This window comes from Chlamydotis macqueenii, chromosome 1 (genome assembly GCF_036417535.1).
Source record: "Chlamydotis macqueenii isolate bChlMac1 chromosome 1, bChlMac1.mat, whole genome shotgun sequence".
In the NCBI taxonomy this organism is placed as follows: Eukaryota; Metazoa; Chordata; class Aves; order Otidiformes; family Otididae; genus Chlamydotis; species Chlamydotis macqueenii.
In genome coordinates this window covers 6,631,410-6,658,529 of record NC_141556.1, presented here as the reverse complement: position 1 = coordinate 6,658,529, position 27,120 = coordinate 6,631,410, and the positions used below count along the sequence as shown (strand labels likewise).

The 27,120-nt window shown below is 42.1% G+C and overlaps 1 protein-coding gene across 16 annotated transcripts in view; it reads right to left on the bottom strand.

The window, feature by feature from the left end:
• The window catches only part of CELF2 (CUGBP Elav-like family member 2), a 565,018-nt gene that overhangs the window by 73,297 nt on the left and 464,601 nt on the right, over positions 1–27,120 (bottom strand). For all 16 annotated transcript variants that reach the window (XM_086744976.1, XM_086744963.1, XM_086744970.1 and 13 more), the window contains 2 exons: positions 10,897–10,945; positions 1,826–1,960 (listed from right to left, as the gene is read on the bottom strand). In XM_086744976.1, coding sequence (XP_086601102.1) covers positions 1,826–1,960; positions 10,897–10,945 — 184 coding nt within the window. The remainder of the gene's footprint in view (positions 1–1,825; positions 1,961–10,896; positions 10,946–27,120) is intronic.

Below are 27,120 nucleotides of genomic sequence, written 5' to 3'. Positions count from 1 at the left end.
CTCTGTTGGATTTCATAATCAGCTTTTCTATGTTCGTACTACCCCCAGTGTCTGTTGAATAAAAGTACACAGTGGGATTTCTATGGATTCCAGGAAAGATCCATTTCTGTGTTGAGTGATGCTGAGGAGTCAATTAAATCTTTTGGTGGCTCAAAACATCTGATGCCTAGATCTTGTTATTTTAGCAGTTCCTTAGCTCCCTTCCCACTTGTGTCTTCCATCACCCCTTCCCTGTGCTACTTACAAAGTGAAATCAGTGCAAATCGGAAATATTTGTTTTGCTTCCATATTGGGTCTAGACAGATAACGACAGCACTCGACTCCATCAGTTAACATTCATTACTGAGCTGCAGAACCAGCCTCAGAGCTTTCCTTTAGTCTTCCCCAAGGCAAAAGTCATGATCCCGAGGCTCTTCTTGCCTGAAGGGATTGCTGCATCCCAGCCCCAAAAGTTTTGGGATCGCAGACTAAGCATGCATAAACGTAAGTGTAATTTTTGGGGGGGCTTCCTATTTATTGTTAGAGTGTCTTTTCAACAAGTCCTTATTATTCAGAAGTAGTACCATAAGTGCTTTCAAGCAGCACCATGAAATAGAGGAATAACTGCAACTTCCCCTGCTGAAATTTATAGGCATTTTAAAGAAGCTGGGCTGCACACAAAACAAAAAAACTCACACACAAATTGTGGCACAAAATACTGTGGATCCTACAGCCTACTGGAAACAAGTAGATCCAGATGTAAAGAAAAATATCTATACCTATATCTATATGCAAAATGAGCACTATTATTTTTTCTATGCCTTTTGAAAATGTAATAAAATGCATAAACTGTGCTTTCTATGTATTTTTTTTTTTATTTCTATAGAAACAGAAGTGATGTTCTTCACAGCTCCACACTTAAAATTACTTCACCCCCGTGCCGTTAAATGGCCATGGCTAGTACCACAGCATCCCTCCCCGCTGACGGATGGGACTGCCACTATTTCCTTTTCCAGCACCACCTGGCACTGACTTTTTGAGAAGGTTCACGCTCTGAGAATAACTTCAGGTCCATCTACCATGGAGTTAATATGCAGCCTGGGTCATCAATATAGATTTATTTTTCTTTTCAGTTTGTTTTCAGAGAGCCTTTCCTCAAAAGGCACTTTTGCACTCAAAAGGGATCACCAGCTATTGAAGTCTGTGCTGCACTTCATTTCCAAAGTTCAGGTCAGCCGCTTGACCGCTCTTGGTGCTGCTGCTTAACACCTCTGCACAGGTTTTGGGGTTGCAATAGAGGCAAAAGCTTTAAAAGCACTTTTTACAAAGTTTTGTCCAGGCAAAGCTCTCAGATTCTTTGTTTCTGAGTTACAGCAGACCTATGTTTTGCATATAGTTAGAGAAAACACAGGAATAGAGGGGATAGTGCTACAACGTGGGCCAGTTCCCATGACCCTGTATGCCTTCAAGCAGTCATTTACAGTCCTCTTTTTTTTTTTTTTTCTTTTTGGCCTTATGCTACAAAGCAGAAATGGGGTCAGGGAAGGATCTTTGATTTTGTGAGAGCAGAAAACTGAGGGTGTTTTCTTAGGGTGCAAAGGAGCCCTTCCAGCTGACAAACAGGGCGATAACACAAGTTAATATGTTGGCGCCGAGACCTTTCTGGCACTGAAAATAAAAGGTGATAATTTCAGTCACTGTGAAAAGTTCATGTGGATACCTTCATCACGTGGGACGTATTACAGCGTAACCTCTAGCTGCAGACAGCGGCTACGTCTACCCTGGCTGTGACATATAGCTCCCAATTAGCACTTAAGGAAAGAGACTTTACAGACTGCACACTCACCTCTGCTCAGCCCATCCGGTCCCCGAAGGATTCGGCATTCTTCTATCTGGCCAAACGGAGAAAACATCACCCTGATATCATTCTCATTACACTTCTTCGAAACCATTCCTATGAACAATTTTCTGTCTTCCACAGCTAGAAGATAAAAATAATGAATGAGCAAAGGCCATTTCATCTTTTTCCTGTGATCAATGCTTCATTACCACATCAAACCAAGCTCCAGTCATGTGAGTCTGGCTCTGTAACTGAAGACAAGTCCTAAGGCAAACACTTTATACTCACAACCTCCCTTCCCCCCTTCCTCCTCCACCCCAAATCTCTCATTTTGCTTTCTCTCCTTTTTCTAGTGGTGCTTGCTGTTTATATAACATATTAATTGGCTGCCTTAGTCATTCTGCATATGCCTCCTCATCACGGCTTCTAAGAGAAAAGCATCCTCTGCTAGAGAGACTTGTAAAGATATCTGTGCATAGATTTTAATTCACATAAATTCCCTTGCCTCCCTCACGTATGAAAGAAATCATGACAGGGGTGAGGGTGAAGAAGGGATTGTGCGCGTAATGATGTGAGCTAATGAAAAATATTCCTGAGAAATGTTTTGAGAGAGCAGCTCCTATCTGAGCTTTCAATTTCAGCAAACTTAATATGTGGCACTGGAAAGGCAGATGTGTAACGACTGCTCTAGAAAAATAATGCATGAAATTTTCCTGCTTTTTTTTCGGACTGACACAGCCCTCTCTCCTCCAAGAGGACACACGGCAGATTCTAGGGCATCACTTTAACAAGAAGGCTGCATAATGCTTTCCCAGAGCCAAATCCCTTTGATTCGTAATGATGCTGAGTTTGCAAAAAACCACATGAAAAAGGTGCTTTACCTGAATTATTACTAGAAGATTTCCTACCTGCATTGTCATCAAAATCAGCAAAAGCTGCAGCAGGACACATGCAGCCCTGTTAATCAAACCCAAATTCACAGGACTAAAGCTGTGGACTCTTGTCAAAAATGAAACAGGTAATCAAAATTTAACTCACCCTGGAAAGGCTTAAAAATGTTAATGCACCCTCCCATCCATATTAAACCAAAAATCTAAGTGCTTATTATACACTATATACACGAGTGCTTTCTTCTTCCCTTGAAATTGCATGTAAATCCAATTCACTGTTAATGAGCAGACTGTCAGAGTTTGCAGGGAAGCAAGGAGAGAAGGAAAGCTTTACTCCAGAGAGTCTGTAGTACACTTACTTATTTCTATTATTGTGCAAATTATTTTTGTAATGAAGTATTTTCATTTCTGGGCTTACAAAAAAAAAAAAAAAGGAAGAATCTTCCCTTGCTCCCCAACTCGCTCTCCTGTATTAGCACGAGTTTGTCAAATGGAATAAATTGCAGCTGAGGAAGAAGAATCTGCATCTATTTTCATAGGATTTTATTTGTGTTATACTTCAGCACTCTAAACACATTTATTAATTTCAACAGTAAAAAGAAGAGATTCATGTTTATTGATCATGAGAGGTGTTGGAAGTAATTTTTTCCTTAGAATTGCTGAGCTTAAAAAGAATTTGTAGCTTTTACACAAGCAAGCACCAATACCATGCATTTTTCAGAATCCAAAACAGAGACTAGCTCCTACAATCCCAGCTTCTCACCCTACAAGCTTTCAAGAAAACTGGTGTGACTTTAACACCCAGGAGAAGTTTTTCTCAGCAGATTCCTCAAGACGCAATATTTTCATTCGCACTTTATATTGAGGTTCCACACGCAGGTTAACCCTCCAGAAAGGGTTAACAGATGATGAATGCACGGGATGAGCCAGTTATACACAGAGCACGAGCTGAACATGTGGGATTGCAAATAAGACCTGCAAGCTGGGATATTTTTTGTATATATATATATATATGTGTGTGTGTGTGTGTGTGTATACATATTTATGGCTTACAATGAAAATTTACACCTGATTCGTAATATATAATTGGCCTTGATGCTGCATATAATTATTTTAGGGATGGTAAAACTGAATGCCTTGCTCACAGTCACAAGGAGAGTCTAGGCAGGCACTTTTGCTGGTGAAAGAATGCCTGTAACTTGGCTGCTTACAATTCCCATATTGCCTTGAGTAATGTCTTTGAGGAAGACCCCTGGCCAGCCTGTCCCCTTGACAATGCCACGCACACGGCCAGGGTCAGGACAGGGTATGAGGCACCAACTGGGCTGCCAGGGATGGATTTCTCCACAGCACAAACCAAGGTCAGGCTGGGAGAAGCTTTGGTGCCAAGCACGGGGCCAGCATTGCCTTCTGCTCTGTGGTATGAACCTCTAGCTTCTGCCTGTGCATCAGCTAGTACCAGCCAGTTTAAATTTGGGTTGATTTTAGGCTTGAAATACAATGCGCAGGTCTACCCTAAGGGTGATTAGATCCCAACCCTCTCTTAAAAATAGTTGTTGGCTGAGTTGGACAAATGCCTGCCACTCCATCCCAAAGGAGGTGCCTTGTGTCCCGCTTAGGTGGAAGGACAAAGACTCAAATCAAAGAGATTCACACGGAGATTCAAAAGAAATTAGATGCAAACAGCAAGGCTTTGTTTTAATTTTCCAAAGAGCAGCAGATGACAAACTCCCCACTGGCCTCCTTCAGTTTCGCTAGTAAACCTATAAATATGCCATTTAACTAACATGATTTGCAGGTTTTCAGCTAGAGGGTGATTTTATACTAAATTAAACACCCAGCTCCCATGTACTGTACATCTTAAAAATGCAGATTTCAGGAAGAATGCTCAGAGTACAGAAAACATATTGATACGATGACGTGCTCTGCATTCAGTGCTATTAGTCAGTGCTGATCAGTGCTGAAGCTTAAGAAAAGTGCTATTCTTTTTTTTTGGCTAGGAGCCCAGCATAAAAAACATTTAAAGGGACAATTGTCAGGACCAAAATGACATGTTTTCACTCCATCTGATAGAACATCTGATATTATTAGGCTGAAAGAGTTTTTAACGATATATTTTCACGCAGAGAAAGCAATGGTTTTTCACCTCCATAAGACTGGCTGTCTGGATTTGTTTCTGCATTTTTGGTCAGCCACTTCTTTCTCTCTGAAATGAATTCTTATCTGCCATGCAGGCACGGTTTGTGAATCAAATAGACAATGGACTGTAAGAAGTATGAGTCAAATGTATTTAGAGGTTAGCAAACCTCCTTTTTGATCAGTCAAGATGCTGATTTGCCTGTGCCTGTTGGGTGGCTTCCATAGACTGTAAAATGAGGAGCTCCAACGTTAAACTCGCGTGATCCAACAAAGCGTCGAGATCAGGAAAGGCGCTACCCACTGCTGGCTGGAGAAAGGATGGCAATCTAAAGCCATCTTGCCTAACTTTAGACATCTGCAGTTTAGATGTCCAGCCTTAGTCTCAGTCTAAACATTAATGATTGCCTGTTGTCAATGCCAAGAGATCAGCTCCAAAGAGTGACTGATCTCACCTGTTCCAGCATGATGGAATGGCTTGTTTTATGGGAGGCTCTTCCTCACTGTTGACAATAGATAGGGCTGTTACCTTCCAGCCAACTCCCAAAACTTGGTTGTCATGATAACACATAGATGTCCTGAGCTCTAACTGCAAGGACAGGAGGAACAGACGGGAGGTCTGAGGGACTGGACAAAGTTGGGGAGCTGGGAGTGCTTTGGGCAGTGAAAGCAGGCAGGAGAAGGCTGGGGGAAAGGATAACAGGGCATGAGAGTCAGCACTTGTGCACACATATCTCACAAGCATTTCATTGTCTACAGGAAAGACGGGGAGAAACTCTTCAGTAGGGCTTGTTGTGACAGGACATGGGGCAATGGCTTCAAAATAGAGGGAGGTAGATTCAGATTAGATGTTAAGAAAAAAATTTTTACACTGAGGGCGGTGGAACACTGGCACAGGTTTCCGTGGGAGGTGGTAGATGCCCTATTCCTGGAAACATTCGAGGCCAGGTTGGACGGGGCCCTGAGCAGCCTGATCTGGTTGGAGATGTCCCTGCTCCCTGCAGGGGGTTTGGACTAGATGACCTTTGAAGATTCCTTCCAACCCCAATCATTCTATGATTCTATGATAATCGCCTCTCCCACACTAGGGGTAGGTTCCAATAATTAAAAATCCAGAAAATTTTTTTTTTTTTTTGTCAGTGTTTGATATCGTTATTTCTCATAGGCTTAGTTGTACTTTCTGGATGTTTTGCAGCACTCTGGGGACATGAAGTAGTTACAACCATCCTTAAGCAGCTAGTAGGATGGGGTGGCTGAGCGCTCCTCATTGATGAAGCAGAAGCACCCAGGTCACAGTGAACAAGGTCTGAAGTTCTAGTTACATGAAGGAAGGTGTGAAACCGCACAGCATCTCGATTAAATAATCATGGGATTCACCTCTAATCCATCCAAACGTATTACAAACAAAAGTCAGCTATGTTGCCTGGGCAGTTAATGCGACACACCCAGTGCTAAGCCTGCTGGATTTGGGGTTGGAATCTTTTGCCTGAATGCAGGAAGCCTGCATGACAAAGCGCAGACATCTGTTTTAAGATGAGCTGAGTTGTTGTCATAACTCCAAGACTCCCTCTGCAATCACTAGGACGAGTGCCTAGGTATCATGTCTGAAGCCAGCGAGCTACATTAGCCATCAGAAGTTAACTGAGATGAAGTCTGCCTCTGCTGGGAGGGCTTTTTCCAAATTGGACCCTCCTGCCATCTGACAGCCCTACAACTTACAGAATTACATCCTGAAGGGTCGAATTTTTTAGCTTTACTCAATTTGCTCCAGTAATGAGCATTTCTTGCAGGCTGCATTAGATTGCTTGTGCTAACCCAGGAGAATAAAGGAGTAGAGATTATTTTCTGTACGCTACAAAAGAATTAAATGCTGCAATAATCATGGGAAATCTCCCTGAAGATTCAACAAACTTTCATTTTCTCTATTCTAAATCCCCAAAATTCTGTCCTGAAAAATCACATTTATATCCCCTTATATATACATACATATCCCATTTTTGAGGATTCCAGTAAAGGTTGCATTTTCCATCCAGAAGCTGCCTTCTCTTTTGAGTAAATTAAGAAATAGTTAATTATGTATAATTTTTTTTTTTTTTCATCCAGAAGGGAAGTGGGGAAAACAGACTTTTTATCCCTATTTGTAAGCCTGTGAAAAACCCTTGCACACAATCTGTCAAACTCACACCTGGATCTGGAGCTGCCTGCATTAATTATCAACTTTTCTATGTGTTATTGCTAACATATGGCATTTAATTACTCCCTCCAAATCGGCAAAGTTCTGCCACTTAGAATATCAAAATTATTTCTTCAAGTTTTCATTAATAAAATAAATAAAAATAAATTATAAGATCACTCAGCTACCCCCATTACCCCCCTCCCCCCTTTTTTTTTCAATAGAGAATTTTTTTTTTTTTATTTTCCCTGAAGTGGTGATGCTTTGATCCATTTAAGGACATACTGTCCTCAGGATATGTGCCTCAAAGTATTCATAGAATCATAGAATCATAGAATGGTTAGGGTTGGAAGGGACCTTCAAAGGTCATCTAGTCCAACCACCCTGCAAGAAGCAGGGACATCCCCAACTAGATCAGGTTGCTCAGAGCCTCATCCAGCTTGGCCTTGAACGTTTCCAGGGATGGGGCTTCCACCACCTCTCGGGGCAACGTGTTCCAGTGTTCTACAACTCACATTGTAAAAAATTTTTTCCTAACATCCAATCTAAATCTAACCCCCTCTATTTTAAAACTGTATTCAAATCCTGATGCAAGAAACATTTAATGGTAAGAAATAGTAACGTAGCATGTTAATGGCCACATGACAGCTGAGATGAACCTAGCATCGGTGGAGTCTTCAAAGTCTTGAAATTATGCTTTTCTGGCAGGTAATCCTTAACCAAAACTTTGTAGATAGGTTAAAATAACCACCTAGCAATATAAAGGTGGGCAGACTAGGCCTAATGGGTGATCAGAACAGGACACGCTACAAAATTAATCATCTGAAAGTCTTTCAGGGATGTTACATTTCTCAACAATAAAAGTCTTTTCAGAGTCCTCTCAGATAGAAAAATTAATTAGACCTAAAGGCAAGTCTTTCCCCATCAATTCTGGCTGCTAAAAGCTCGGTGCTTCATCTGCACAAGTAGAGATGACTCAGACACATGAACTATTGTACACAGGGAAAGAACGGAGATGATTGCACAGATCTATCAGCCACCCAGTTCCTACTCAGAAGAAAACAGATCTTCAGGTTCCCAATAAAGACCTAATCCTGCAGAAGTGCCGAGGCACTTTGTCAAATGTGCAGGAGGTACCTCTTCCATACCCATCTCCCAGTTTTGACAAGGGGAGCTTGGCCTTTTGTGCTAAGGGACAGGTTTTGGAAGTGTTGCCTACACCTAAGGACAGGAACAGTGCTGGAGAAGGGCGAGCATTCCATCCTGGTACTCCTGGCCTTGGATGCTCATTCTGACCATTTTGCAAGGGACTCAAGTTAGGGAGGGGACATCTCCTCACACAGCAAACACTGTTCTTTGAAAACCTCTGTAAGAGGAACGAGGACACCTCTCCTTCCTCCCTGTGGAACTCAAACAGGTCTCTCAAGTCTTCACAAACATGTGCAAGCTCAGAAGGACTGTAATGAGTGTTCAATCTCTCCCACACATCTTCCCACAAGCTATCTGGAAATTTTTACCAAGAGAATTTCTTTAACCTCTTTGAAACTTGATAAACATCACTTTACTTATAAAATGTAGCAGGATCCTCCCACTACTCAGAAATCAAAGGCTTTCATGTATTCCTCAAAAGCTCAGACACCACGAATCATGAAAATCAAGATGCCTTGGCACGCTTTCTTTCTTTTCCCCTTTGAACTTACCAATCTGGCTGAAGAGGTACAGTTTACAATTTGCTGTTGGCACAGATAATGTACCTCCTCAGATGGATAGCCTGAAGCATATGGGAGACACGTGCCAAACAGGCCTCCACATCCCTCACACTGCTGTTCCTTCTCTTTTTTGGCTCTCCAAACTGCTTGCAGACTCTCACCTCCTTGATGGATCCCACGTCTACACTCTGTCTTTCTGAGGACTTTTACCATTGTTACCGTCATTACAGTATTAGTTCGCCTTCTGTTTCCCCAGTCATCAGAAAAGAAGAGTTCATCACCCCCAGAACATGCCTAACACAAGTATCCACACCCCCCAGGAGTCTAAATTTTTAAATATTGCAATTTGACAATTGCAACCTCTGATCTGTCAATGTGTTTTCCCCAAAATACAAAGAAAGGCAGGAAAAAAAGGGGAAAAAACCCCAATCCCTCACAATTTTCATGCTAGGGATAGGTGTAAGAAAATAAGAGAGTATTCCCACAGTGCAGACAGGAGTATCATGCAGATACAGGCCTAACAGCAGCAGCCAAGAGCCAGTCTAACCTGATTTCCAAGCAGGTGCTATTTGCAGAGCAAGACAGAATTTGCACAATTCCCCATAGCGCTTTGCCAATATGTTCAATCTCCTTTAGGAAGAAAAACTTCAGGCAATGAACAAGTAACTCACTGGGAGTCTGTTTTGGCCTATTGCCTCTTATTTTTCTGTTTTGCCAAGGAACTTGAGATAAAGTTTATCTTTGAAAGAAGAGCCCACAGAGGCTCTACTTAGGTGAGAAGGTCCAGGCCAGTATTCCTATACCTAAGGGAAAATATTCCCCACTGCAAGCACAATAAATACTAGGGAGTGGAGTTTGGATTTTGGATTCCAACAGCAAAGATCTCCTTGAGCACAGTGGCTCTTGAAAAGTCTGGTCCTCCTGCCCATGTAGGTGCCTTGGCCTCTCTTCTGAGCATTCAAAGCCAGTAACAAATCACTGCTAAAACTCAACCAAAGAGAGAGAACACCACTCCCTTACAAATGGGGGACAGCTCAAATTTCCTGTGCTTGTGGCCAATTTTGTTTTGAAAGTTGTCATAATAGGAAACCTTGCATAATGTGAAGTTTTAATTTCCTTCCAAAGTTTATAATCCTTGGAGAAGCCTGAAAATGGGATGCACTACAATTAGCAAAAAAAGAAGCCTTAAAAAAGCCTTGCGGAGAGATTTAGAGCCCAATCATAATTTACATTTGCAGGTATGCAGATCTCTATGTGCACGGCTTCTGCCCTGATTACTAATTAATGAGGTGCAAAGATGCCTGTTGGAGGAACCAGCTCTGATTATGTGGGCCTTATGGGAAAATGAACCTCTTGCAATCTAAGAAGGCAGATGATATCTTTAACATATATTTTAGAAAATTACAGGAACAAATCAAGGGGCAAAATATACACATGTATATATTTTTAAAGAATAACACACAGTCAGGTTGCGTTACCATCCGATTATCCTATTTCCTTGAATATACAAACCTGGCATGTTTAATAGACTTAGCACGCCGTCTGTTTTGCATGTCATATACACCCACTTAGGCAGCACCCTAGTATTCTGAATGGATATTACTGTCATTATAGCATTCGTTTTACAAGCATGGAGAGGAATAAGTATACAGAGACCTGCAAGGTGGGTTTCCCAGTTCAGAACCAAGCATATAATTAAAACCTAAATTTGGCTCAGATTCAGAACAGTGTCATTCTATAAAAAGGAAGTTCAGCAAATGTTTAAGGCCCATCAGCTGCTTACATGGTTTGTTAACACGGGAATGCTTTTTGTTTATTTTCTTTTTTTCTCTTCACCACTAAAATTTCACCTCCATCTTATCAATATTAGGTGCTCCTGCATCAGCTCACTGCGAGGAGAACACAAGGGAAAGATGTGTGTAGTGAGGCAGGCTGTGACATACAGCAGGTACAAGGAAGACCATTTTTCAGAACATTTCCTTTCTTCTTTAAAGCTGAGGGTAAACGGGAGTTCAGAGCAGGTCAACGTCTTCCCCAGCAGGTCAGGTGTACAGAAACTGCCTCATATAATTTTCACCACACAAAGAATAAAGCAAAAACTCTCACAACGTTGTGTTTGCTTTAGTTTAGAGAAAGTCACAATTAAGAAAAAATAAATTAAAGACATACCATTTGACTTTTCACTATCTGCGGGTTTCATCTGAATAGGATGATGCATCTAAAAACAAAAACGAAAAAGAGTAAGGCAGGTTGGATATTCATAAAAAATCAAGAAACATGTTTTTAATGAAGGGCTAAAAAGATACATGATTAATATTAAACATGCTGAAATGATAAAAATTCAAAATAACACTATATTATAGGCTTTTCTGAAAAAAATAAAATGGTAAAGGAGCATTTTATAACCAAGAAGATTAAAAAAAATAGATCATTGGTCCCACAGGACTCCTATAAAACTTTAATTTGCTGTGTCTAGTTTCAGAAGACCTCTAAAGTTGCAGCCCTCATTATTTTATGGCATGCTTGGTTTCTGTTTTACCAACTTTTTTTTTGTCCTTGAGCTCAACCACTGCCAAAACCAAGATGGAATTTTCAAGTAATTTAAGAGTTAGCAAGCATTTCAAACATACTCAGAGGAGTTGGGTTTGACAAATGAACTTCGCTTGTAATTAAAAAAACATGTGCTGATTTTTTCAGGACTGAAGAGGAAGAGGCTTGTGCTTCCTATAATAGTTTCCTATAACTGTTTCGTATCTCATCTTTTTTTTTGTTTTGTTTTTAAAGAATACATTATACATTCATTCACAAAGCTTCCATCACAAGACAGCACAATTCTGGCTTCCAGAAAAACTCCTAATTCTTTTTCTTTTACAACTTCTTCCTCCATCCATCTGCCTCTTACCGCAAGAGAAACCAATCCTTGCGTGCAGCGTGTTACATTGTATACGGCATGGCAGCCTACCTCGGCACACTTGGTGTCATGCATCCTCAGCTTTCTTGACTAAATCACGGAGTCATAGAACGGTTAGGGTTGGAAGGGACCTTTAAAGGTCATCTAGCCCAACCCCCCTGCAAGAAGCAGGGACATCTCCAACCACATCAGGTTGCTCAGGGCCCCGTCCAACCTGGCCTCAAATGTTTCCAGGGATGGGGCATCCACCACCTCTCTGGGCAACCTGTGCCAGTGTTCCACCACCCCCAGTGTAAAAAATTTTTTCCTAATGTCGAATCTGAATCTACCTCCCTTTATTTTAAAACCATTCCCTCTTGTCCTGTCACAACAGGCCCTGCTGAAGAGTTTCTCCCTGCTTCTCCTGTAAGCCCCCTTTAGGTACTGGAAGGCCACTCTAAGGTCTCCCCAGAGCCTCCTCTTCTCCAGGCTGAACAGCCCCAACTCTCTCAGCCTGTCCTCACAGGAGAGGTGCTCCAGCCCTTTTATCATCTTTGTGGCCTCCTCTGGACTTGCTCCAACAGGTCCATGATGTTCCCCTCACTTTCAATTATTCATAGCTACAATAAAATTTTTACAAATGGTGTTTTCTGTTGTTTCAGGAATAGCAGCCCCACAACAGCTGAGCTCCCTCTGATCAGAGTGCTTGGCTTTTCCACTGGACGTAGGTTATAGCCCCATGTCCACTGTGATGGATTCAGGGAAATTTTGTAACAGCTTCTAAAAAGCCTTAAGAACTGACCCCACACTGAGTTTCAATGTAGTAGACATCTAAGCTTGCAAAAAACCCCCACTCTTTGTTTTCTTCCATAGGGCTCTGCAGAATTGCTGGGATTTAACTGTACAAACCTTCTGGAAGCAGCGGGGCCACTGCCTTTTCTCTCCTCAGCAATTCCTCACCATTTGACGTGAGCGTATAAAAAAATCTACGCTCTTTCTGCTTTTTTATATTTTTTCTTTCAGTGCAGCAGAGCTGAGTATTGCCTGAAAACGCCAGAGGCAATTCCATTTTTTTAATAACAGACTATTATGGCAAACTTTGGGAAACAAAAACAGCTGAGCACGAGACAACATCCATGTACTCATATCAAATACGCTTTCAAAGCAGCACAGAAAACCAAATCTGCATTGCTTTTGGTGGAGTCACTTAACCTCCAGGGACACAGTTGCTAGATTCTTTAGAAAAATAAAGAATATTGCTGTGAATGTTGCCCTAAGATGTACTCCAAGTCCAGAACGCTCCCTGGCCCTGCAAATCAATGCACTCCTTGCACGGCTTGCAAAACTCCCCACTGTGCCCTAAGGAAAAGGCAAAGTCACAAGGTGGATGTAGTCACCAGGATGCATAAATTTGCTTCAATTTTAACAATTCTGTTCTCTTTGAATCATTTGTTTCCCAAATGGACTTTAATAGCCCAGCACTTGTCTGCCACCACTCTTATTCGATCTAATTTATAGAAAAAAGGGAACTTCTATTGTACTCCATCTTCTTTAACTAGTGCTTAACATTTATCCCGGCATCAACAATACATTGGGCACTGCAGGAGACTTTAAATCCGTGGGAATGTGATGCAGCACGTCCACTCAGCAAGCGAAAAGTGAAAGAAGAAAAAAAGGTGTAACTTGCTTCATGAGCCTGAATGAAATTGAGTATAGTCAATTTGAGGATATGAGGTTATAGAAGAAAAACCCAAGCCAAATCCAGACCTTACGGTAGACAGAGAATCCATCTCGCTATCCAGTTGCATTTATATGCCCCTGAGTGGAGATATTTTGAATAAAGGCAAACCTAACAACGTTAAAAACCTTTCATTTTTCAAAATGCCTGAACCAGAGAAGACAACTTCAGACCAAATGCATAAGAAGTTATTTTTGTAGCCCAAGGATCACCACGTAAAGATCAGTGTTACCTGGCAAACGGTTACCACATCAGAAATCATCCTCTTCTGTTATGCATAATTACCCCAAGTTCATTAAGTCAGTAATCTGCTACGTTCACAAAGAAAGAGGCGAGATTTAACAAGATGCTTCAACTGGGTTTCGACTTGATTTCAAACGTTCCTGCTAAAACCCCACGGTCCAAATCCTCTTCGCACCAGCAAGTCGAAGCCAGGAGTGATGTTGTTGTGCTTAACAAACTTACACTGGTGCCAAACTAATAAAAGACTCAGCTCAAGCCTGGGGGGTTTAAACCACAGAATACCCATGGCAAAATGGATGCGATACACAAACCTAGCTTCGGCGAAGAGGAAGGTGGAAAAATACGTTACCGACAGTTTCCTAACATGAGAGGGCTCGTGTTGAAGCTTGTTTAACCCTGACCATCACCAATTGATACGTTAACAACCTTTAACACTAGATTCAATAAAACATGCCATTTATAACCTGAAATGGGTTTTACAGAGTCACTGGTTCGCATCTCATTATTAAGCTCATTGCTGACCTCTAGAGACAACTGCCGTGACAATACATATTATAAGCTCTCTACCCATAAAATATTTAAACGTAAGTGTAAAAAAGAAAAGAAAAGAATGAATCTCAGAGAAGTGTGCAGTGAATAAGAAAATTAAAGGGGCAGAGACAAGGGCTAAGTAGGTACTATCCTTTCACTCTAGGATGAGTAGAAGAGAAAATAATCTGTGCGTTTTATATCTTGCTTGTATAACTGCAGGCTATAAAATAATAAAATAGCTGTGCTTTCTGAGGCCCTCCAAAAGATTATAGATGATATAAACCTGTTTCAAATTAGATGCCACCCACTAGAATCATGTCATCTACTGAAATGAAGGATTCCATGTCTTATCAGAAAGCTGTTATTGTAGCTATACATCACAAAGCCAAACACTTATGGATCTCAAGGTAAGTGATTTCTCAGTATGTCATGTCACAGAAAAACAGGAAACATTTTCTTCTGTGCCTGAAGAAAGTTTTGCTTATAAAAATACAGTACTTATGAATGCACAGTTGCAATTAATAAGTAGGCAAGAGTGAGAAAAGTAACTGCAGTAAATAATTTATAGACATTAACATCATCCTTTGCTCAGATGCTATAGTAAAAAAGAACAACGCAGCTCTCAGGCAGGTTCTTTCTGAGTGTGGGCAGCTTCCCCTGGCAAGCACCGTGCATGGGGATATCAAAACCCGATCGGAGAACGGGCTGTAAGGAATAACCTCTTGTGGCAATGTTTTAGAGAGCTTCAGGGGATGCAGTTGTGCAAGCAGTAATGGCACGACCTACCTTTCCTATACATGCTCTCTACCCACAGGTCTCAAAACACACCATCGTCACTGTTTCCCAGCTGAGAGCCGGCAAACGGCTGTTGCCCAAGGTTGAGCGGTGCCTTGCGGCAGGGCTGGCAGCAAAGCAAGGGCTCCATCCCCTGCCTGCGCTGTCACAGAGGCCACGCAAAGCCTGAGGCCAAGCACGCCACAGCTTCTCCTTGGGCGCATCCCAAGCAGAAGCGCTGATGTGGTCCACAGGAACCAAAAAGGGAAAGAAACAGTTGTCAAAAATGCAATTCTGAAAATCCTCCTGAAATCAATGGGAATCTGGCTGCTGGCTATGTTGAGGGCAGCAGCAGGACCGAGCCATGGCCTAGAATTACAATTGACAAGTTACATCTTTTTTCCTCCCTCTTTTTCTGGTGTACATCCCACCATATGTAAATACAACTTCATTAGAGAAAAAAACACAGCCAAGCAACCCAAAAACCTCTCAAAGGCATGCATCCTCTCCAGCTTTAGAGCCTCAAAGTCATCTTTTCAACAATAATAATGCTACCTATTTACATTCTTGTCAAAGCCATTTGACATCTGCATGGGAGAAAACAAGCCGGCTAAGAGTCTATTTCTGGCAAAAATATTGCAAGGAAATTAGATTAACCTGGGTGGAATTCTATCTGGGAATTTGGAGTCTGTCGTGGTGATTAAGTCATCATTTCTGTCAGATTACTCTAATCGGCTGTCAAATACGATTCCACAACCCCATCTGTAAGTTGGCATCCTCGTTATTCAGTCGATGTTACCTTCTGTATACAAAACAAACACCAAACACGGAGGTGCGTGCAGCCTGGCATTTAGCAGAGTCATTAGCTGTGATTACTATTGTGTGCTTGCACATTGCACCACTCCATCAGCTTGCGGCCTGTTTTATTTAGTCAGGGGATGCTTCAAATCAGGTGTAATCTGAAGCCCAGAGCGCTAGGGGTGAATGGGGAAGAACTGTCTCCAGGCATGGCCCAGGATGGGATTGGCACGCTCCGAGTCACCGCCGCGTCACCAGCCATTGCTTAAATCTCATTTCAGAGTTGTCAGCATATTTGGTGGAAAGGCTTCTGGGCACCTGCTTTCCATCCATTTTCTGAAGAGAGATGGGCACTCAGATATTTGAGGTAGGATAAAGACTTCCTGTGAATAGTCATTTCTGCAAACGAAGCAAGGTTTGTAGGCTGAGGCAGCCCACACTCTAAATGACCTGTATCGGTTGGTTTAAGAAGAGGTATTTTGTAAGTATGTTTGTTTTACAGAGGACTTTGGTGATGAAAAAGCAGGAAATGCCTTTCAGTGAAGACGAACGAGCTGATGGGCTCAATTTGCTGCAGCTGTGTTGAGTCTGTGAAATTCAGGTGCCCTCAGCACCTCCGAAACTCTGGCCATGTAATTAGATGATGAAAAATCATTATTTTACGGTCCACTGCAAAAACACCTTCATACATGATTACTACATCTATTAGCAGCTTTTATTCTCCATTCTTGCCACTGCAGACTGCCCGTGCCTCACTCCCGTCATTCCTCGTGCCTTGAGGAAAGAAAACCACTCATAAGAAAAGGACCACAAATGCACGCAAACCTGCCCATGCCTTCACCTAGCTCAGTGTGTCCATCAAAGACCATCTCCTAAAAGTCCTCTAAGTTAAGCATAGCGTGACTTTACACCACGGGAGTTCAAGGGGTGAGTGTGGAGGATGTTATCCATGACTCTTCACACCTTACCATTCCTCTTGACATCGTTCTACAACTCTTTAAAGCCATCAGCAGATTTCTAGAGTTCTTAGCCCTCTTTAGACCCATCCCCTTCTTTTCCTTGTCATCTGCCACGGCTATATGTTTCTAGCCATACCTCAGCTCAGTTTGTTGCTTACCTGTCACCCTCACAGACTGTGTCACGGGCAAACTCAACACAAAATCGAGCTAAACGTTGCCCCAAGTAAAGGGTAAATTTGAAGAACTTGGGTGACTTGGGTAACATCCAAACCAAACAAACTGCAATAAGATTAAATTATGCCATCTTGTCTTTCTTGTCATTTCTAGCACCTTGGGACTTGCTTCTTGCTAGCATCAATCATTGTTGAAGCCAAAGGGGACCTCCTTCACATTTTGTACACCTCTGAACTGTAAAATGGCAGGAGAGGATGTGAGAGAGAGAAGAAGAGATGTCAGACCTTAATAAAATCCTAATATTGTTCTCAGGGGGAGGATTATAAATCCATAGACTTTCTGGAACCAATAGGAAAATCAAAGAGGAAGAAAATATTAAAGAGCAGCAGGGACAGGCTAAGGGCATGGGAGAAGAAAAGCACCTAAAGAGGCACCAGCATGAAAATCAGTGGGAAAAATTTATGTTCTTTGCCGAACTCTAGTCTGGGAACGAATTTCAAGTTTTCTCCAAGCTCCTGATCCAATTAGTGAGTGCAGCTTAATTAGACCAGTAGTCCAAGGAAAAGAAGAACCCAGATCTCTACCTGCCATGTTCCTGAACACCTTCACTGAGTCTGGAAGTCAAGAAGGAAAGTATTGACCTACCAAAAGACTGGGGGAAGAGAAAATGGTCCTTAAGCACCAGAGAATTAAATTATTTTCAGGGCCTTCAGAGATGACTGTTTTTCAAGATTATTATGTGCAGACACCTCTACACATACTCTTCAGCACCTCATTTCAGCTTCTAGCTCCCAAGTTTTTCAGTAGGATCCTTTTGGAGGAGCTCTTGAACATATTTCTCACATCACTTCAACGCCAACTGGTTTTGCTTTTTTAAACCATTGTGACTCACAAGCAATACAAGTTTCCCAGAAGTGAAAGAGGTGTATTTTCCTTTCGAAAGGAACTGTTTAGAATGACTTCTCTAGGGTCAAACTAACTTGAATTACACAGTCAATATCTGGCTACAGCTTCGGGGAACTTCTCCGGGAAGCATGGACAGTCTCTAAAGCCAAATAAATACTAGTGAATAAAAGAGGCAAGGGACCACTCTCTGGCTCTTAAGAGAAGTGGCGTGGCACAGCTTGCATTTACATGGCTAGACTTCTCCTTCCTCTCAAAACAAGATGCCCTTATCCGTACTGCCTAGTGGGAACAGTGTCTAGCCCATTGGCATGCTCCCCAAATATGCCCACATGCCGGGCAGGAATGCTGCGGTCCTGCTTGCTTTACCAGCACGGCAGAGCTTTGGATTCCCAGTATTGGGTTAAGTCATTTACCTTAGTTTATTCACCGGTAAAAGGAGCACAAACGTGCATCCATCACACAGACTCTCACAAGTAAATGCAATGCAGTAGCTGTAACTGCCTGAGTGATGGCACAGCCAGAAGATTGTTTCCTGTCATCCTTTCATAAATCCCGATTTAAGGGATTTAAACTGTGTTAGGTATTCTTACAATTTTACTAGTAGAAGAATGTGATCTGTTACTTGGCCTCCTAGGTTACTGTCAGAGATACATATGCATATTTGGAGGCGGGGGGGGGGGGGGAGAAGAGAGAAGGAGGGAGGGAAGAAGGAAAGGAGAGAAGCAGGAGAAAATGAATATTGCTGGTGGGTGCCCAATATAGTTCATGCGGTAATGCATAACATCATTATTTTCTATTTAGAGCACAGAAACAAGCATATAGCTTGCTTAAAACAAGTTGTTTCTTTTACTGGAGAACACTAAAACTGCTGAAATTCAATGACTTTTGGAAGCTTTCCAACTCAGTCTTTTGCAATCCACTACACTGTGTTTTAAATTCACGTTAAAGTGAACATTAGTTTGAGTGACTAAAAACAATGCTGTGCTTTAAAATAATAATAATAATAATAATAATAATAATAATAATAATAATAATAATAATAATAATAATATTCTAGCGATCCCTTCTGCAGTCACCCTTGCATCCTGCTCTTCCTCCCGTACATTTACTAATCAGGGTCTAACACTCAGTCTCCTTTAAAAGTTGTACCCTGATACAGAAATTAAAAAGTTGGCAGTCTTGGAAGTGACAACTTCACTTCCTAATGTACAAATAACTACTGCTGCTCTGTTAGCAGTTCTGCTCCATTTATTTAATTCTTTCAGTTCTTACCACCCACACAAATGGCAGCAACTCCAGGACACGCGCGAGCCAAACGGAGTGGAGATAAGGAAGGGGAGGTATGACCAAAATTTCTCTCTTCAAAATCACATGGCAGCCAAAGTGATTAACTATCTTTTCTTCAAACAAATGAGCCTTTACAGAACCTATTCAATCCTAAAAATAGACATTAAGTGGGATTCTATATCTTGTTGGGAATAATGCCTTGGGGATATTCTGTATCATCCATGCTTAAAAAGCAAACCCATTAGACATCTGAGCAAAACACCAGATATTATTTTAACAGCAAGAGTTATCCATCTCTCCTTCAGCGGCAATAACTTTTGTTGACATTTTGCCAATTGAAGTTTGCATGCCAAAGTGTGGGGTTTTTTCCCTTTGCGTTAAAATGATAAGGCACAGATAACAAAACTCACTCTGTGACATTAACTGACTGAGTTTTAACACCCATTCAAGGTAACCATGAGGAGCAAAAATTACTGCCCGTGTTTCTGAGTGGAAAACGAAGCGCGGTGAAGCGGCGATTTGCCGAGCGTCAAGCGTGGCCCAGAACGACTGTCTGAGGGGAGGCAGCTGGGCTGTCCACGCCGCAGCAGAGCCTGAGCTCCTCACACTCAAATTGATTTCTCCTCCTAACACCATCGCAAGGTGCTTAGCGCTGCTGTCTCTTTTTAGCAGAAAGGAAGACGATGGGGGAAAAAGGCACAGAGGCTATATGTGCTTCATCTGGAGTTATTCCACAACCAAAGCCAAGTCTCTGACACCAAAACCTTGCAGTTTTATCACCAGGCAGAAGTAAGGCATTAATGAGCTTGTGCACTTCACACAAGCAGATTTTTTTTGCAATATTACTCCCTAGATATCCTACTCAAGCGGTAACTTAAGAACCCGAAACAGTGATCCAGGATAGCTGGAGGAACCAAATGTCAGCCAAGCCGTCGTGGGTTTGGGACCTGAGCTAATAACTAACACAGCCTTGCGCTGCATCGGGGGGATTGGCCCAGCATGACCTCAGATGCCAGGCCTCCGTTCCCAGCATGACACAAGCCTTACAGTCAATGTCTCACTGGACGTGACTCAAGTGTTCTGAAGCTGTACTTTCTTCCATCTCCCCAGCCAGGCGTTGGCTTCCAGAAGTCAACAGGAGGTTGAGACTTAAAAAGGAGTACTTTTCCTTCAGACTGAAGAGCACCACCCCTCTCCACTCCCCCATATTAATATTTGGAAATGAGAACCAAAGCAAAGCCAAAACACACTATTATCTCATCGTCTATGAAAAGGCTTCCCATTTCCCATGGGAATGAAACAGAGGTCCCTTAACCACTCCAGAAGAGGAAGGCAGCACAGCAGGCGCTAGTCCTTACTTTGAGCGGTCTGCAGAGGCGTATGGCAGGCTGCTTCTCCCAGTAAAAGTCAAATATCCTGCTCAGGAAGCACTGACTCCTGATAGCATGCTCAGGGAAGTTTGCCCTTCTCATTTATGACTTCAGGATCTTTGAAGACTCAAGACAACGCTCCCACCTTACAAAAACCCTCTCCTGCTGCCAGATGGAAATCTTCAAGTAGCTCAGGCCATGGGCACCATTTTAGGATGCTAATGTTTGAGCCTGGTCCACATGAAACTCCTCCAATTCCACATAAAACATCTAGGACGACTTTTAGAAATTTATCAACAAAACAAAGCAATCCTCTACCTCCTTCTCCTCCTCCCCCAAAACCAGAATGTCAAACAAAACCAAAATAAATTATCTTTTAGGCTACTGATGACCGTGAAGAAATTTAGTTTAAATGAAAGGTTTTTAAAAACATGCAACAGCTTGCATGTAATGCAAGCAGTAATGCAAAACACAAACTCGGCTGTGACGGAGGGCACAGCTACCAGGATACTGAATGCTTGTTTTGCACAAGTTTTATTTTAAGATTTACACTGTTCTGAGCTTGCATGTACTGTCTCCTCTGTTAACTATGTTCTAGGAAAACACCATGTGATTACGCTTAGCGATATCCACTACCTTCGCCAAGCTGAAATTCAGGAAATAACCCTTTAAAGCAAATGACCAGCGACAGCAACATTTCAGAAAGGTAAGAAAGCATAGTCAGGGGTCCTCTGCTTCTTTCACAATGTTATCTCATCTACACTTATCTTCTCTGTTTTTGTCTTTCACTCAATAAGAGAGAAATCAGCCTCAACCACTCCCTCAGTTTCACAACACAGATTTCTCTGTTCATTTACTGAGTGGATCTTCTGCCTGGCTCTGCAGCATGGAAGGTCACCTTGATCCAACAATGCACTCGATCTCCTCTTCTGACAGAAACTAGAGTCTATTATTTGGTGCAAAACTCAAATTCTAGACTATGGGAGATTTTTTAAAATGTAAAGCTTTTTTAAAGTTCTTGTTGGAAAGCTTTCAGATTTGCACTACAATGTACCAGCAAGAACAACTTATAACTAAAAAGTGTGATTGAGGTAAGCCTAAAATAAGCCCCAAAACCCATTGAAATTATAACTTCCAATTGAAATTCTACCTTTTAAATTAGAGCAAAGGGTACAATTTACAGAAAGAGTTGGCACTGATGATGTGGAGCTGCTGCTGTTCTCACTTAGCAAAGGTGCAGAGCAGTTCTGAGTCCAGAAAACGTCGTGGTTCACAATTCTCACCTCTCCTGCAGTCAGTCCAGCAGTCAAATTCCTCCCTGTTTCCAAACACAGATTAATCCAGATTTCTTCAAAGGTCAGATATGAGCCTCGAACTACTTGTCAGCACGCACGCCTCTTTAAATATTGCAGGGAATAGCCAAAGCATTCAGGTAGAAAAGGAGTTTGGAATGAAGATGTCTAAAATCCTACACTCCTGACCAAGATCAGCTGGGGTAAGTAGTACAGTTTTATTGTTTAACCAGCAGAGCCATAATATTTTACGCCAAATGAAGATATGGCTCATAAATTCTATTTAATCTTTCCATGAGCTGAAGTTACAGGAATTTTCCACAACTATCCAGTATCAGCATCCAAATAAAAGCTCTCAGTGTTATGCCAATACTCTGCAACGGTGAAATAATCTGGCTGCGGAGAGAGAATGAAAAAAGATAGCTGGATATTTGATCCATCTAGGAAAACAATATAACTGCAGACTCCAGCCACAAGCATACACAAACACACACTGTCCACACCAAAACATGAACATCTACTTGTGAATACATACAATTACAAACAGCAGTAAGGGTCACATTAAGTAACTATGTAATTTTTAACCACCCTTTGCATGAACTCATTCTCTTAAATTTTTTAGCATCTCCCTAGCTAATGCATTTTGCCAGTGCTTTCTTTGGGGTAAGGAAAATATTTTATTCATACTAAACATGCAGTATACATTTATAATGCTAATGTTAAGGAATTCTGATGTATTTAAATATTTCCTTCAATATGTTCTTGTGAAGTTAAACAAAGAAACAAAAAAATGGGCAACATTAGCAGAAACATATATTTTTGAAGAATGAGTCAGTTCCAGCTGGCTGTGGTATTTGCACCGAGCTGTGAACAAGATTTCATTAGTAAAAGGGACAGTATCAGAAACAGTAAGGCCAAAATCAACCTGCCTCCACCCATTTGCAAAGCTCTGAACTAGCATCTGACCCCAAATATGAACCTTAATGCATTTTTCCAGAGACTGAGCCCCTTGATTATCTTGAAAAAAGCACCAACATGCTTCATTTAGTGACTATAAATGCCAGTATGTGAAAAGCTGTCTCCTCTTACTTATTCTTTATACTACTATTCTACTAAATTAGAAGTTTTCTCTGCGTTGTGCCCCAGGAGTAACATCTTGATGTGCGACTTGCTGAAAGGTCAGAGAAATCTCTTTGCAGGGATAGCTTCAGGTGGAACAGCTGGAGGCCACGGAGAGCTGTCAGAAAGGTCCTCTGATAAAACCAACCGAGCTCAAAGCTCTTACATCATTCATCCTACCTAATCCAAAGGTGGCATTTGGAGCTACTGGGAAGTCTTGAACTCCTAGTTTCTGGGTGTATGTTATTTTTTCTGAGTGGGGCTAATGCATCCTGAGGGCTGCTGCAGCTTCAGTGAAGCTAGCGGAGGGCAATGAAAGCACAAGGGAAGATGGAATGGGTGCAGAAAAGAAATTTTCACCAAGTCACACCCTCTATTTCTGGCTCTCATGTCAACAGGGAGGCAGACAAGTGCCAGACATGAGAGCTGTTAGCTATCAGACCACTTTTAAACTGGGATAAATCTGTGCCATTCTTAGCAAAACAAATAGGGTCACAAAAGGCAAGGGACACACCTGCCTGGGCAACCCTCAGAGCTCCCCGACACAAGCATATAAGCACAGCATTTAAACTGACTGTAGCTCTTACTTACCAACATCTTTCTTTTTGGTTAATCATATATTTTTGTACAAACAGGAGGATTCTCTATTCACACAAGCATAGCAATTTCTTTCACTTCTTAGCAATTGCAGAAATGAGAGACGAAAAAAACCCAGTAGCTCATCTCGAATGACTTAATGCCAATACAGGATTACTGCCTATCATACATGTTCTAATTCTTTCCTACCCCAAATGCCTCTAAGGATTGGGATTTAACTTTGTTTATTTTAGATCATTATTCTAATTGGACAGACACTGTTTTTTCCTAATACTTGATCTAAGTTTTGTTTCACTTCTTACAATGGTAAATCCTCAATTCTGTGTACAATCAAAACCAGTTCCCATTTGTCACTGGCATTTGGGCAATACTTGGCCCTGGAGGAAATAACTGCACCATGTACATCCGTGCTGCTGCGGATGCTTGGCACGGTACTCCCGCAACAGCATTTATCCTCTCTGTACTCTTCACAATATTTGAAATGAGCATACTGTATAATAACACAGCACATTTTCCTCTAAGGTATTGTCATGAATTGGCCACAACATAATATTAGTTGCTGTCTGGTGGATACTTGCTCAAGTGATGGTCCAGAACACCAACTCCCTTCAATCATTCCAGCCATTCACAGCTGAATGGAAATACAAAGGTGCCACGTACCTCACGTCTCTGCGTGAGGCTGCAATCCCGTTGAGAGATCCTGGCAGCGGCAGGGAACACTAGAGCATTCTGTTTATTTTCATGGTGGAATTACAAGCCCCACTTATGGAGGTACCTGACTTTCAGTTCTTAGTTTAAAACTAATCTTATCCTCTGATTAGCGTCTTATTTCCCATAATCTTATTTTCTCCAACCCAGAATCCTGTGTTCTCTATCTTGAAATCAACGATAAGTCTCTATTCATGCTTTCTTACAGATTGTTACAGACTTCCAATTATTCCTTTCAAACATAAGCTTAACTTTTTTTCTTTCTTTCTCCATTTTTCCGCTTGTGTTTCTGTTTCAGAAGAGAAAACTTCCACTCGCTGCAACTTGCAATGGGTGCAAGCGGGATTGGGTGAGCATTCCTAACATGAATGGCAGAAGCAATGTATTCATGAGATGCCCTGATACATTGCAAATTCCATCTGCAAAAAAACAAAGTTACTTATTCTGACCCCTCCTTGTGTATTCCCCCCTCCTGCGCCAGGAGATAGCCCATCTCTGGGTTACAACAGGGCGAGAGCTGGGATTGACTGCAGACTGCTTTAATGCCACTCTTAGTGACAACTTGTGAAGATTAGGAAGTTTTCAGAATCAGATATCAGCAAAAGCTCCAGCTTGCTTTGTGAAGTCAGTCTGAATTAATTAATGGGTAGCTTTCCTTTGATATCGCTTTGATATTTGGCTGCAGCTGGATAAAAATCCACCACAAAGGAAGCGACATTTTGTTTACCACTGCTTAAGACTCTGTTTAGTTCAATGGGGTTTTGTTGTTGTTGTTTTGCAAGTTTTCTTTTTTAATTTCCCTGGTACAAGGCAATAGAAATTGGCTTTCGCTAATAAATGGAGTTATGGTGGCAGCGACTGCTTCTCTCTGCTCCTGGAGATACTCAGGCTACGTTCTGGGAGCAAAGCCATCACTGATTTCAGCAAAGCTGCAAGTGAAAAGATAGACTGTTCCAAAAGTCAGACAAACATTAGGCTTGCCCACTCTGGTACTGCTTTTCCTGCTAAAAGGAATGTAACACTTCAGTGCTGTTTGTTCTCTGTTTTAGACGGTGCTGATCACTTGCTCCATGCACTGACAGCCTGAAATAGAAGCTCTGCAAGTAGGGGTCTTCCTTAACTTTTCAGGGTGGGAATTCAGAGCCCATTTTAGTATCTCTTAAAGGTTTTGGATGCCTGCCACAACAATCAGATGAACACATCTGTACCCCAGAGAGGTGCTTGCACTCAAATGAATCCCCGAGTATTTCTTGCAGCCCCAGTGACTCTGCTGGCAGGAGGAGAGAGGGTTGCTCTGCACACCACGGGGGAAAAGCAGACGAAGTGGCTCCTCCAACCAAGCTGGAGCACCTCTCCTGTGAGGACAGGCTGAAAGAGTTGGGGCTGTTCAGCTGGAGAAGAGAAGGCTCCGGGGAGGCCTTATAGCAGCCTTCCAGTACCTAAAGGGGGCCTGCAGGAAAGGTGGGCTGTTCAGTAGGGCCCGTTGTGAAAGGATGAGGGATAATGGTTTTAAACTAAAAGGAGGTAGATTCAGGTTTGACATTAGGAAAAAATATTTTACACTGAGGGTGGTGGAACACTGGCACAGGTTGCCCAGAGAGGTGGTGGACGCCCCATCCCTGGAAACATGCAAGGCCCAGTTGGACGGGGCCCTGAGCAACCTGATGTGGTTGGAGATGTCCCTGCTCCTTGCAGGGGGGTTGGACTAGATGGCCTTTAAAGGTCCCTTCCAACCCAAACCATTCTATGATTCTAAAATGATAATTTCTTCTAGAGAATGAGCAAAAAAATCAATTATCTCTCTGGGCCTGCAAAGAGTATTTTTAATTAGGCAGAATATAATTGCCCAAAGAGTGTTACTAGAGCAGGAGGCTCAATCAAGCCACCATTTCACCTGGTTTTCCAGGATATATTATTGGGTTTCTAATGACCAAAGAGAAGACAGAACTTAGGTTTTCTCTCTCATCATGTATGTTGCCACGTACAACAGCACAGAAAGCCAGCTAGGGATGCCTCAGCTTCTCATGCCACCATGGGGGAGGTGCAAACTCTAAACGAGACCACACCGCGTCCCTTCGATAGCGATGTACCGAGCCACAGACCACACAGCAGAGGTCTTTGAAAGAAGCAGTGCAGCTCACTGGGTTGGACACAAAGGGTGAAGGGCACCGAACAAACAATCCCTCTGTTATAAACATGCCATGAAGCCCAAGCTCTTTAGTCGTAACACAACCTAGATCCACGGGTGCCAAACATTGCTATGGAGGCAGGTAAATGGCATCCAAGGGCATCTCTAATGATGCTACTTCCTGATGCCTGGAACATTGTTTACGATTTGCCTTTCTAATTTCCCTGTTGTAGGAGTAGCCAAGACAGCTAGGAAGGCTCCCTGAACCAGTTTTTCATTATGAAGACAATTTTAATAGCTTGTGTCATGGTGCTAATGAGGCTGACTGAAGCACCTGTACTTTCTCTTCCAGATAACAGAAAACAGCTAACACCAGCAGGAGGATAAATAGCTGCTTAAGAGAGCGCCTGGGCTATTACCCTTAGCTAAGCAGCCCACCTAAATCTTGGTGAGCTTTGCAATACCCTAGAGTACTCCAGTGATGGCCTCTCAATATTGTTCAGAGTTTTCCATTCTGAAGTGCACAGTAAAAGGTTCTCCAGTCAGCGATTTCTGGATACCCAGCTTGAAAGTAATATCCTGTGAACAGATCCTCCAGCCCCGCTGAGTAAGATGTTCTAAGCTGGATGTTAAATTCTGGAGGCATTTTGCAAAGTGATGACCTCAACTGTCCAGAGTTATGGAAATCAGAGGCAAAGTCTAGTGTCACACACCAGAACAGTCTGGCCTTTTGGGGATGGGCTTCACATTAGGGAATTTTTCTGAGGTTAAGCTGCTATTATGCGTTACTTAGTTTCCATCTCAATATTATCATACTGCAAAGCTGCACACAAAAAAATTCTGAACTACTCCAAAAGAGCTATCCGAAAAAGCTAGTGT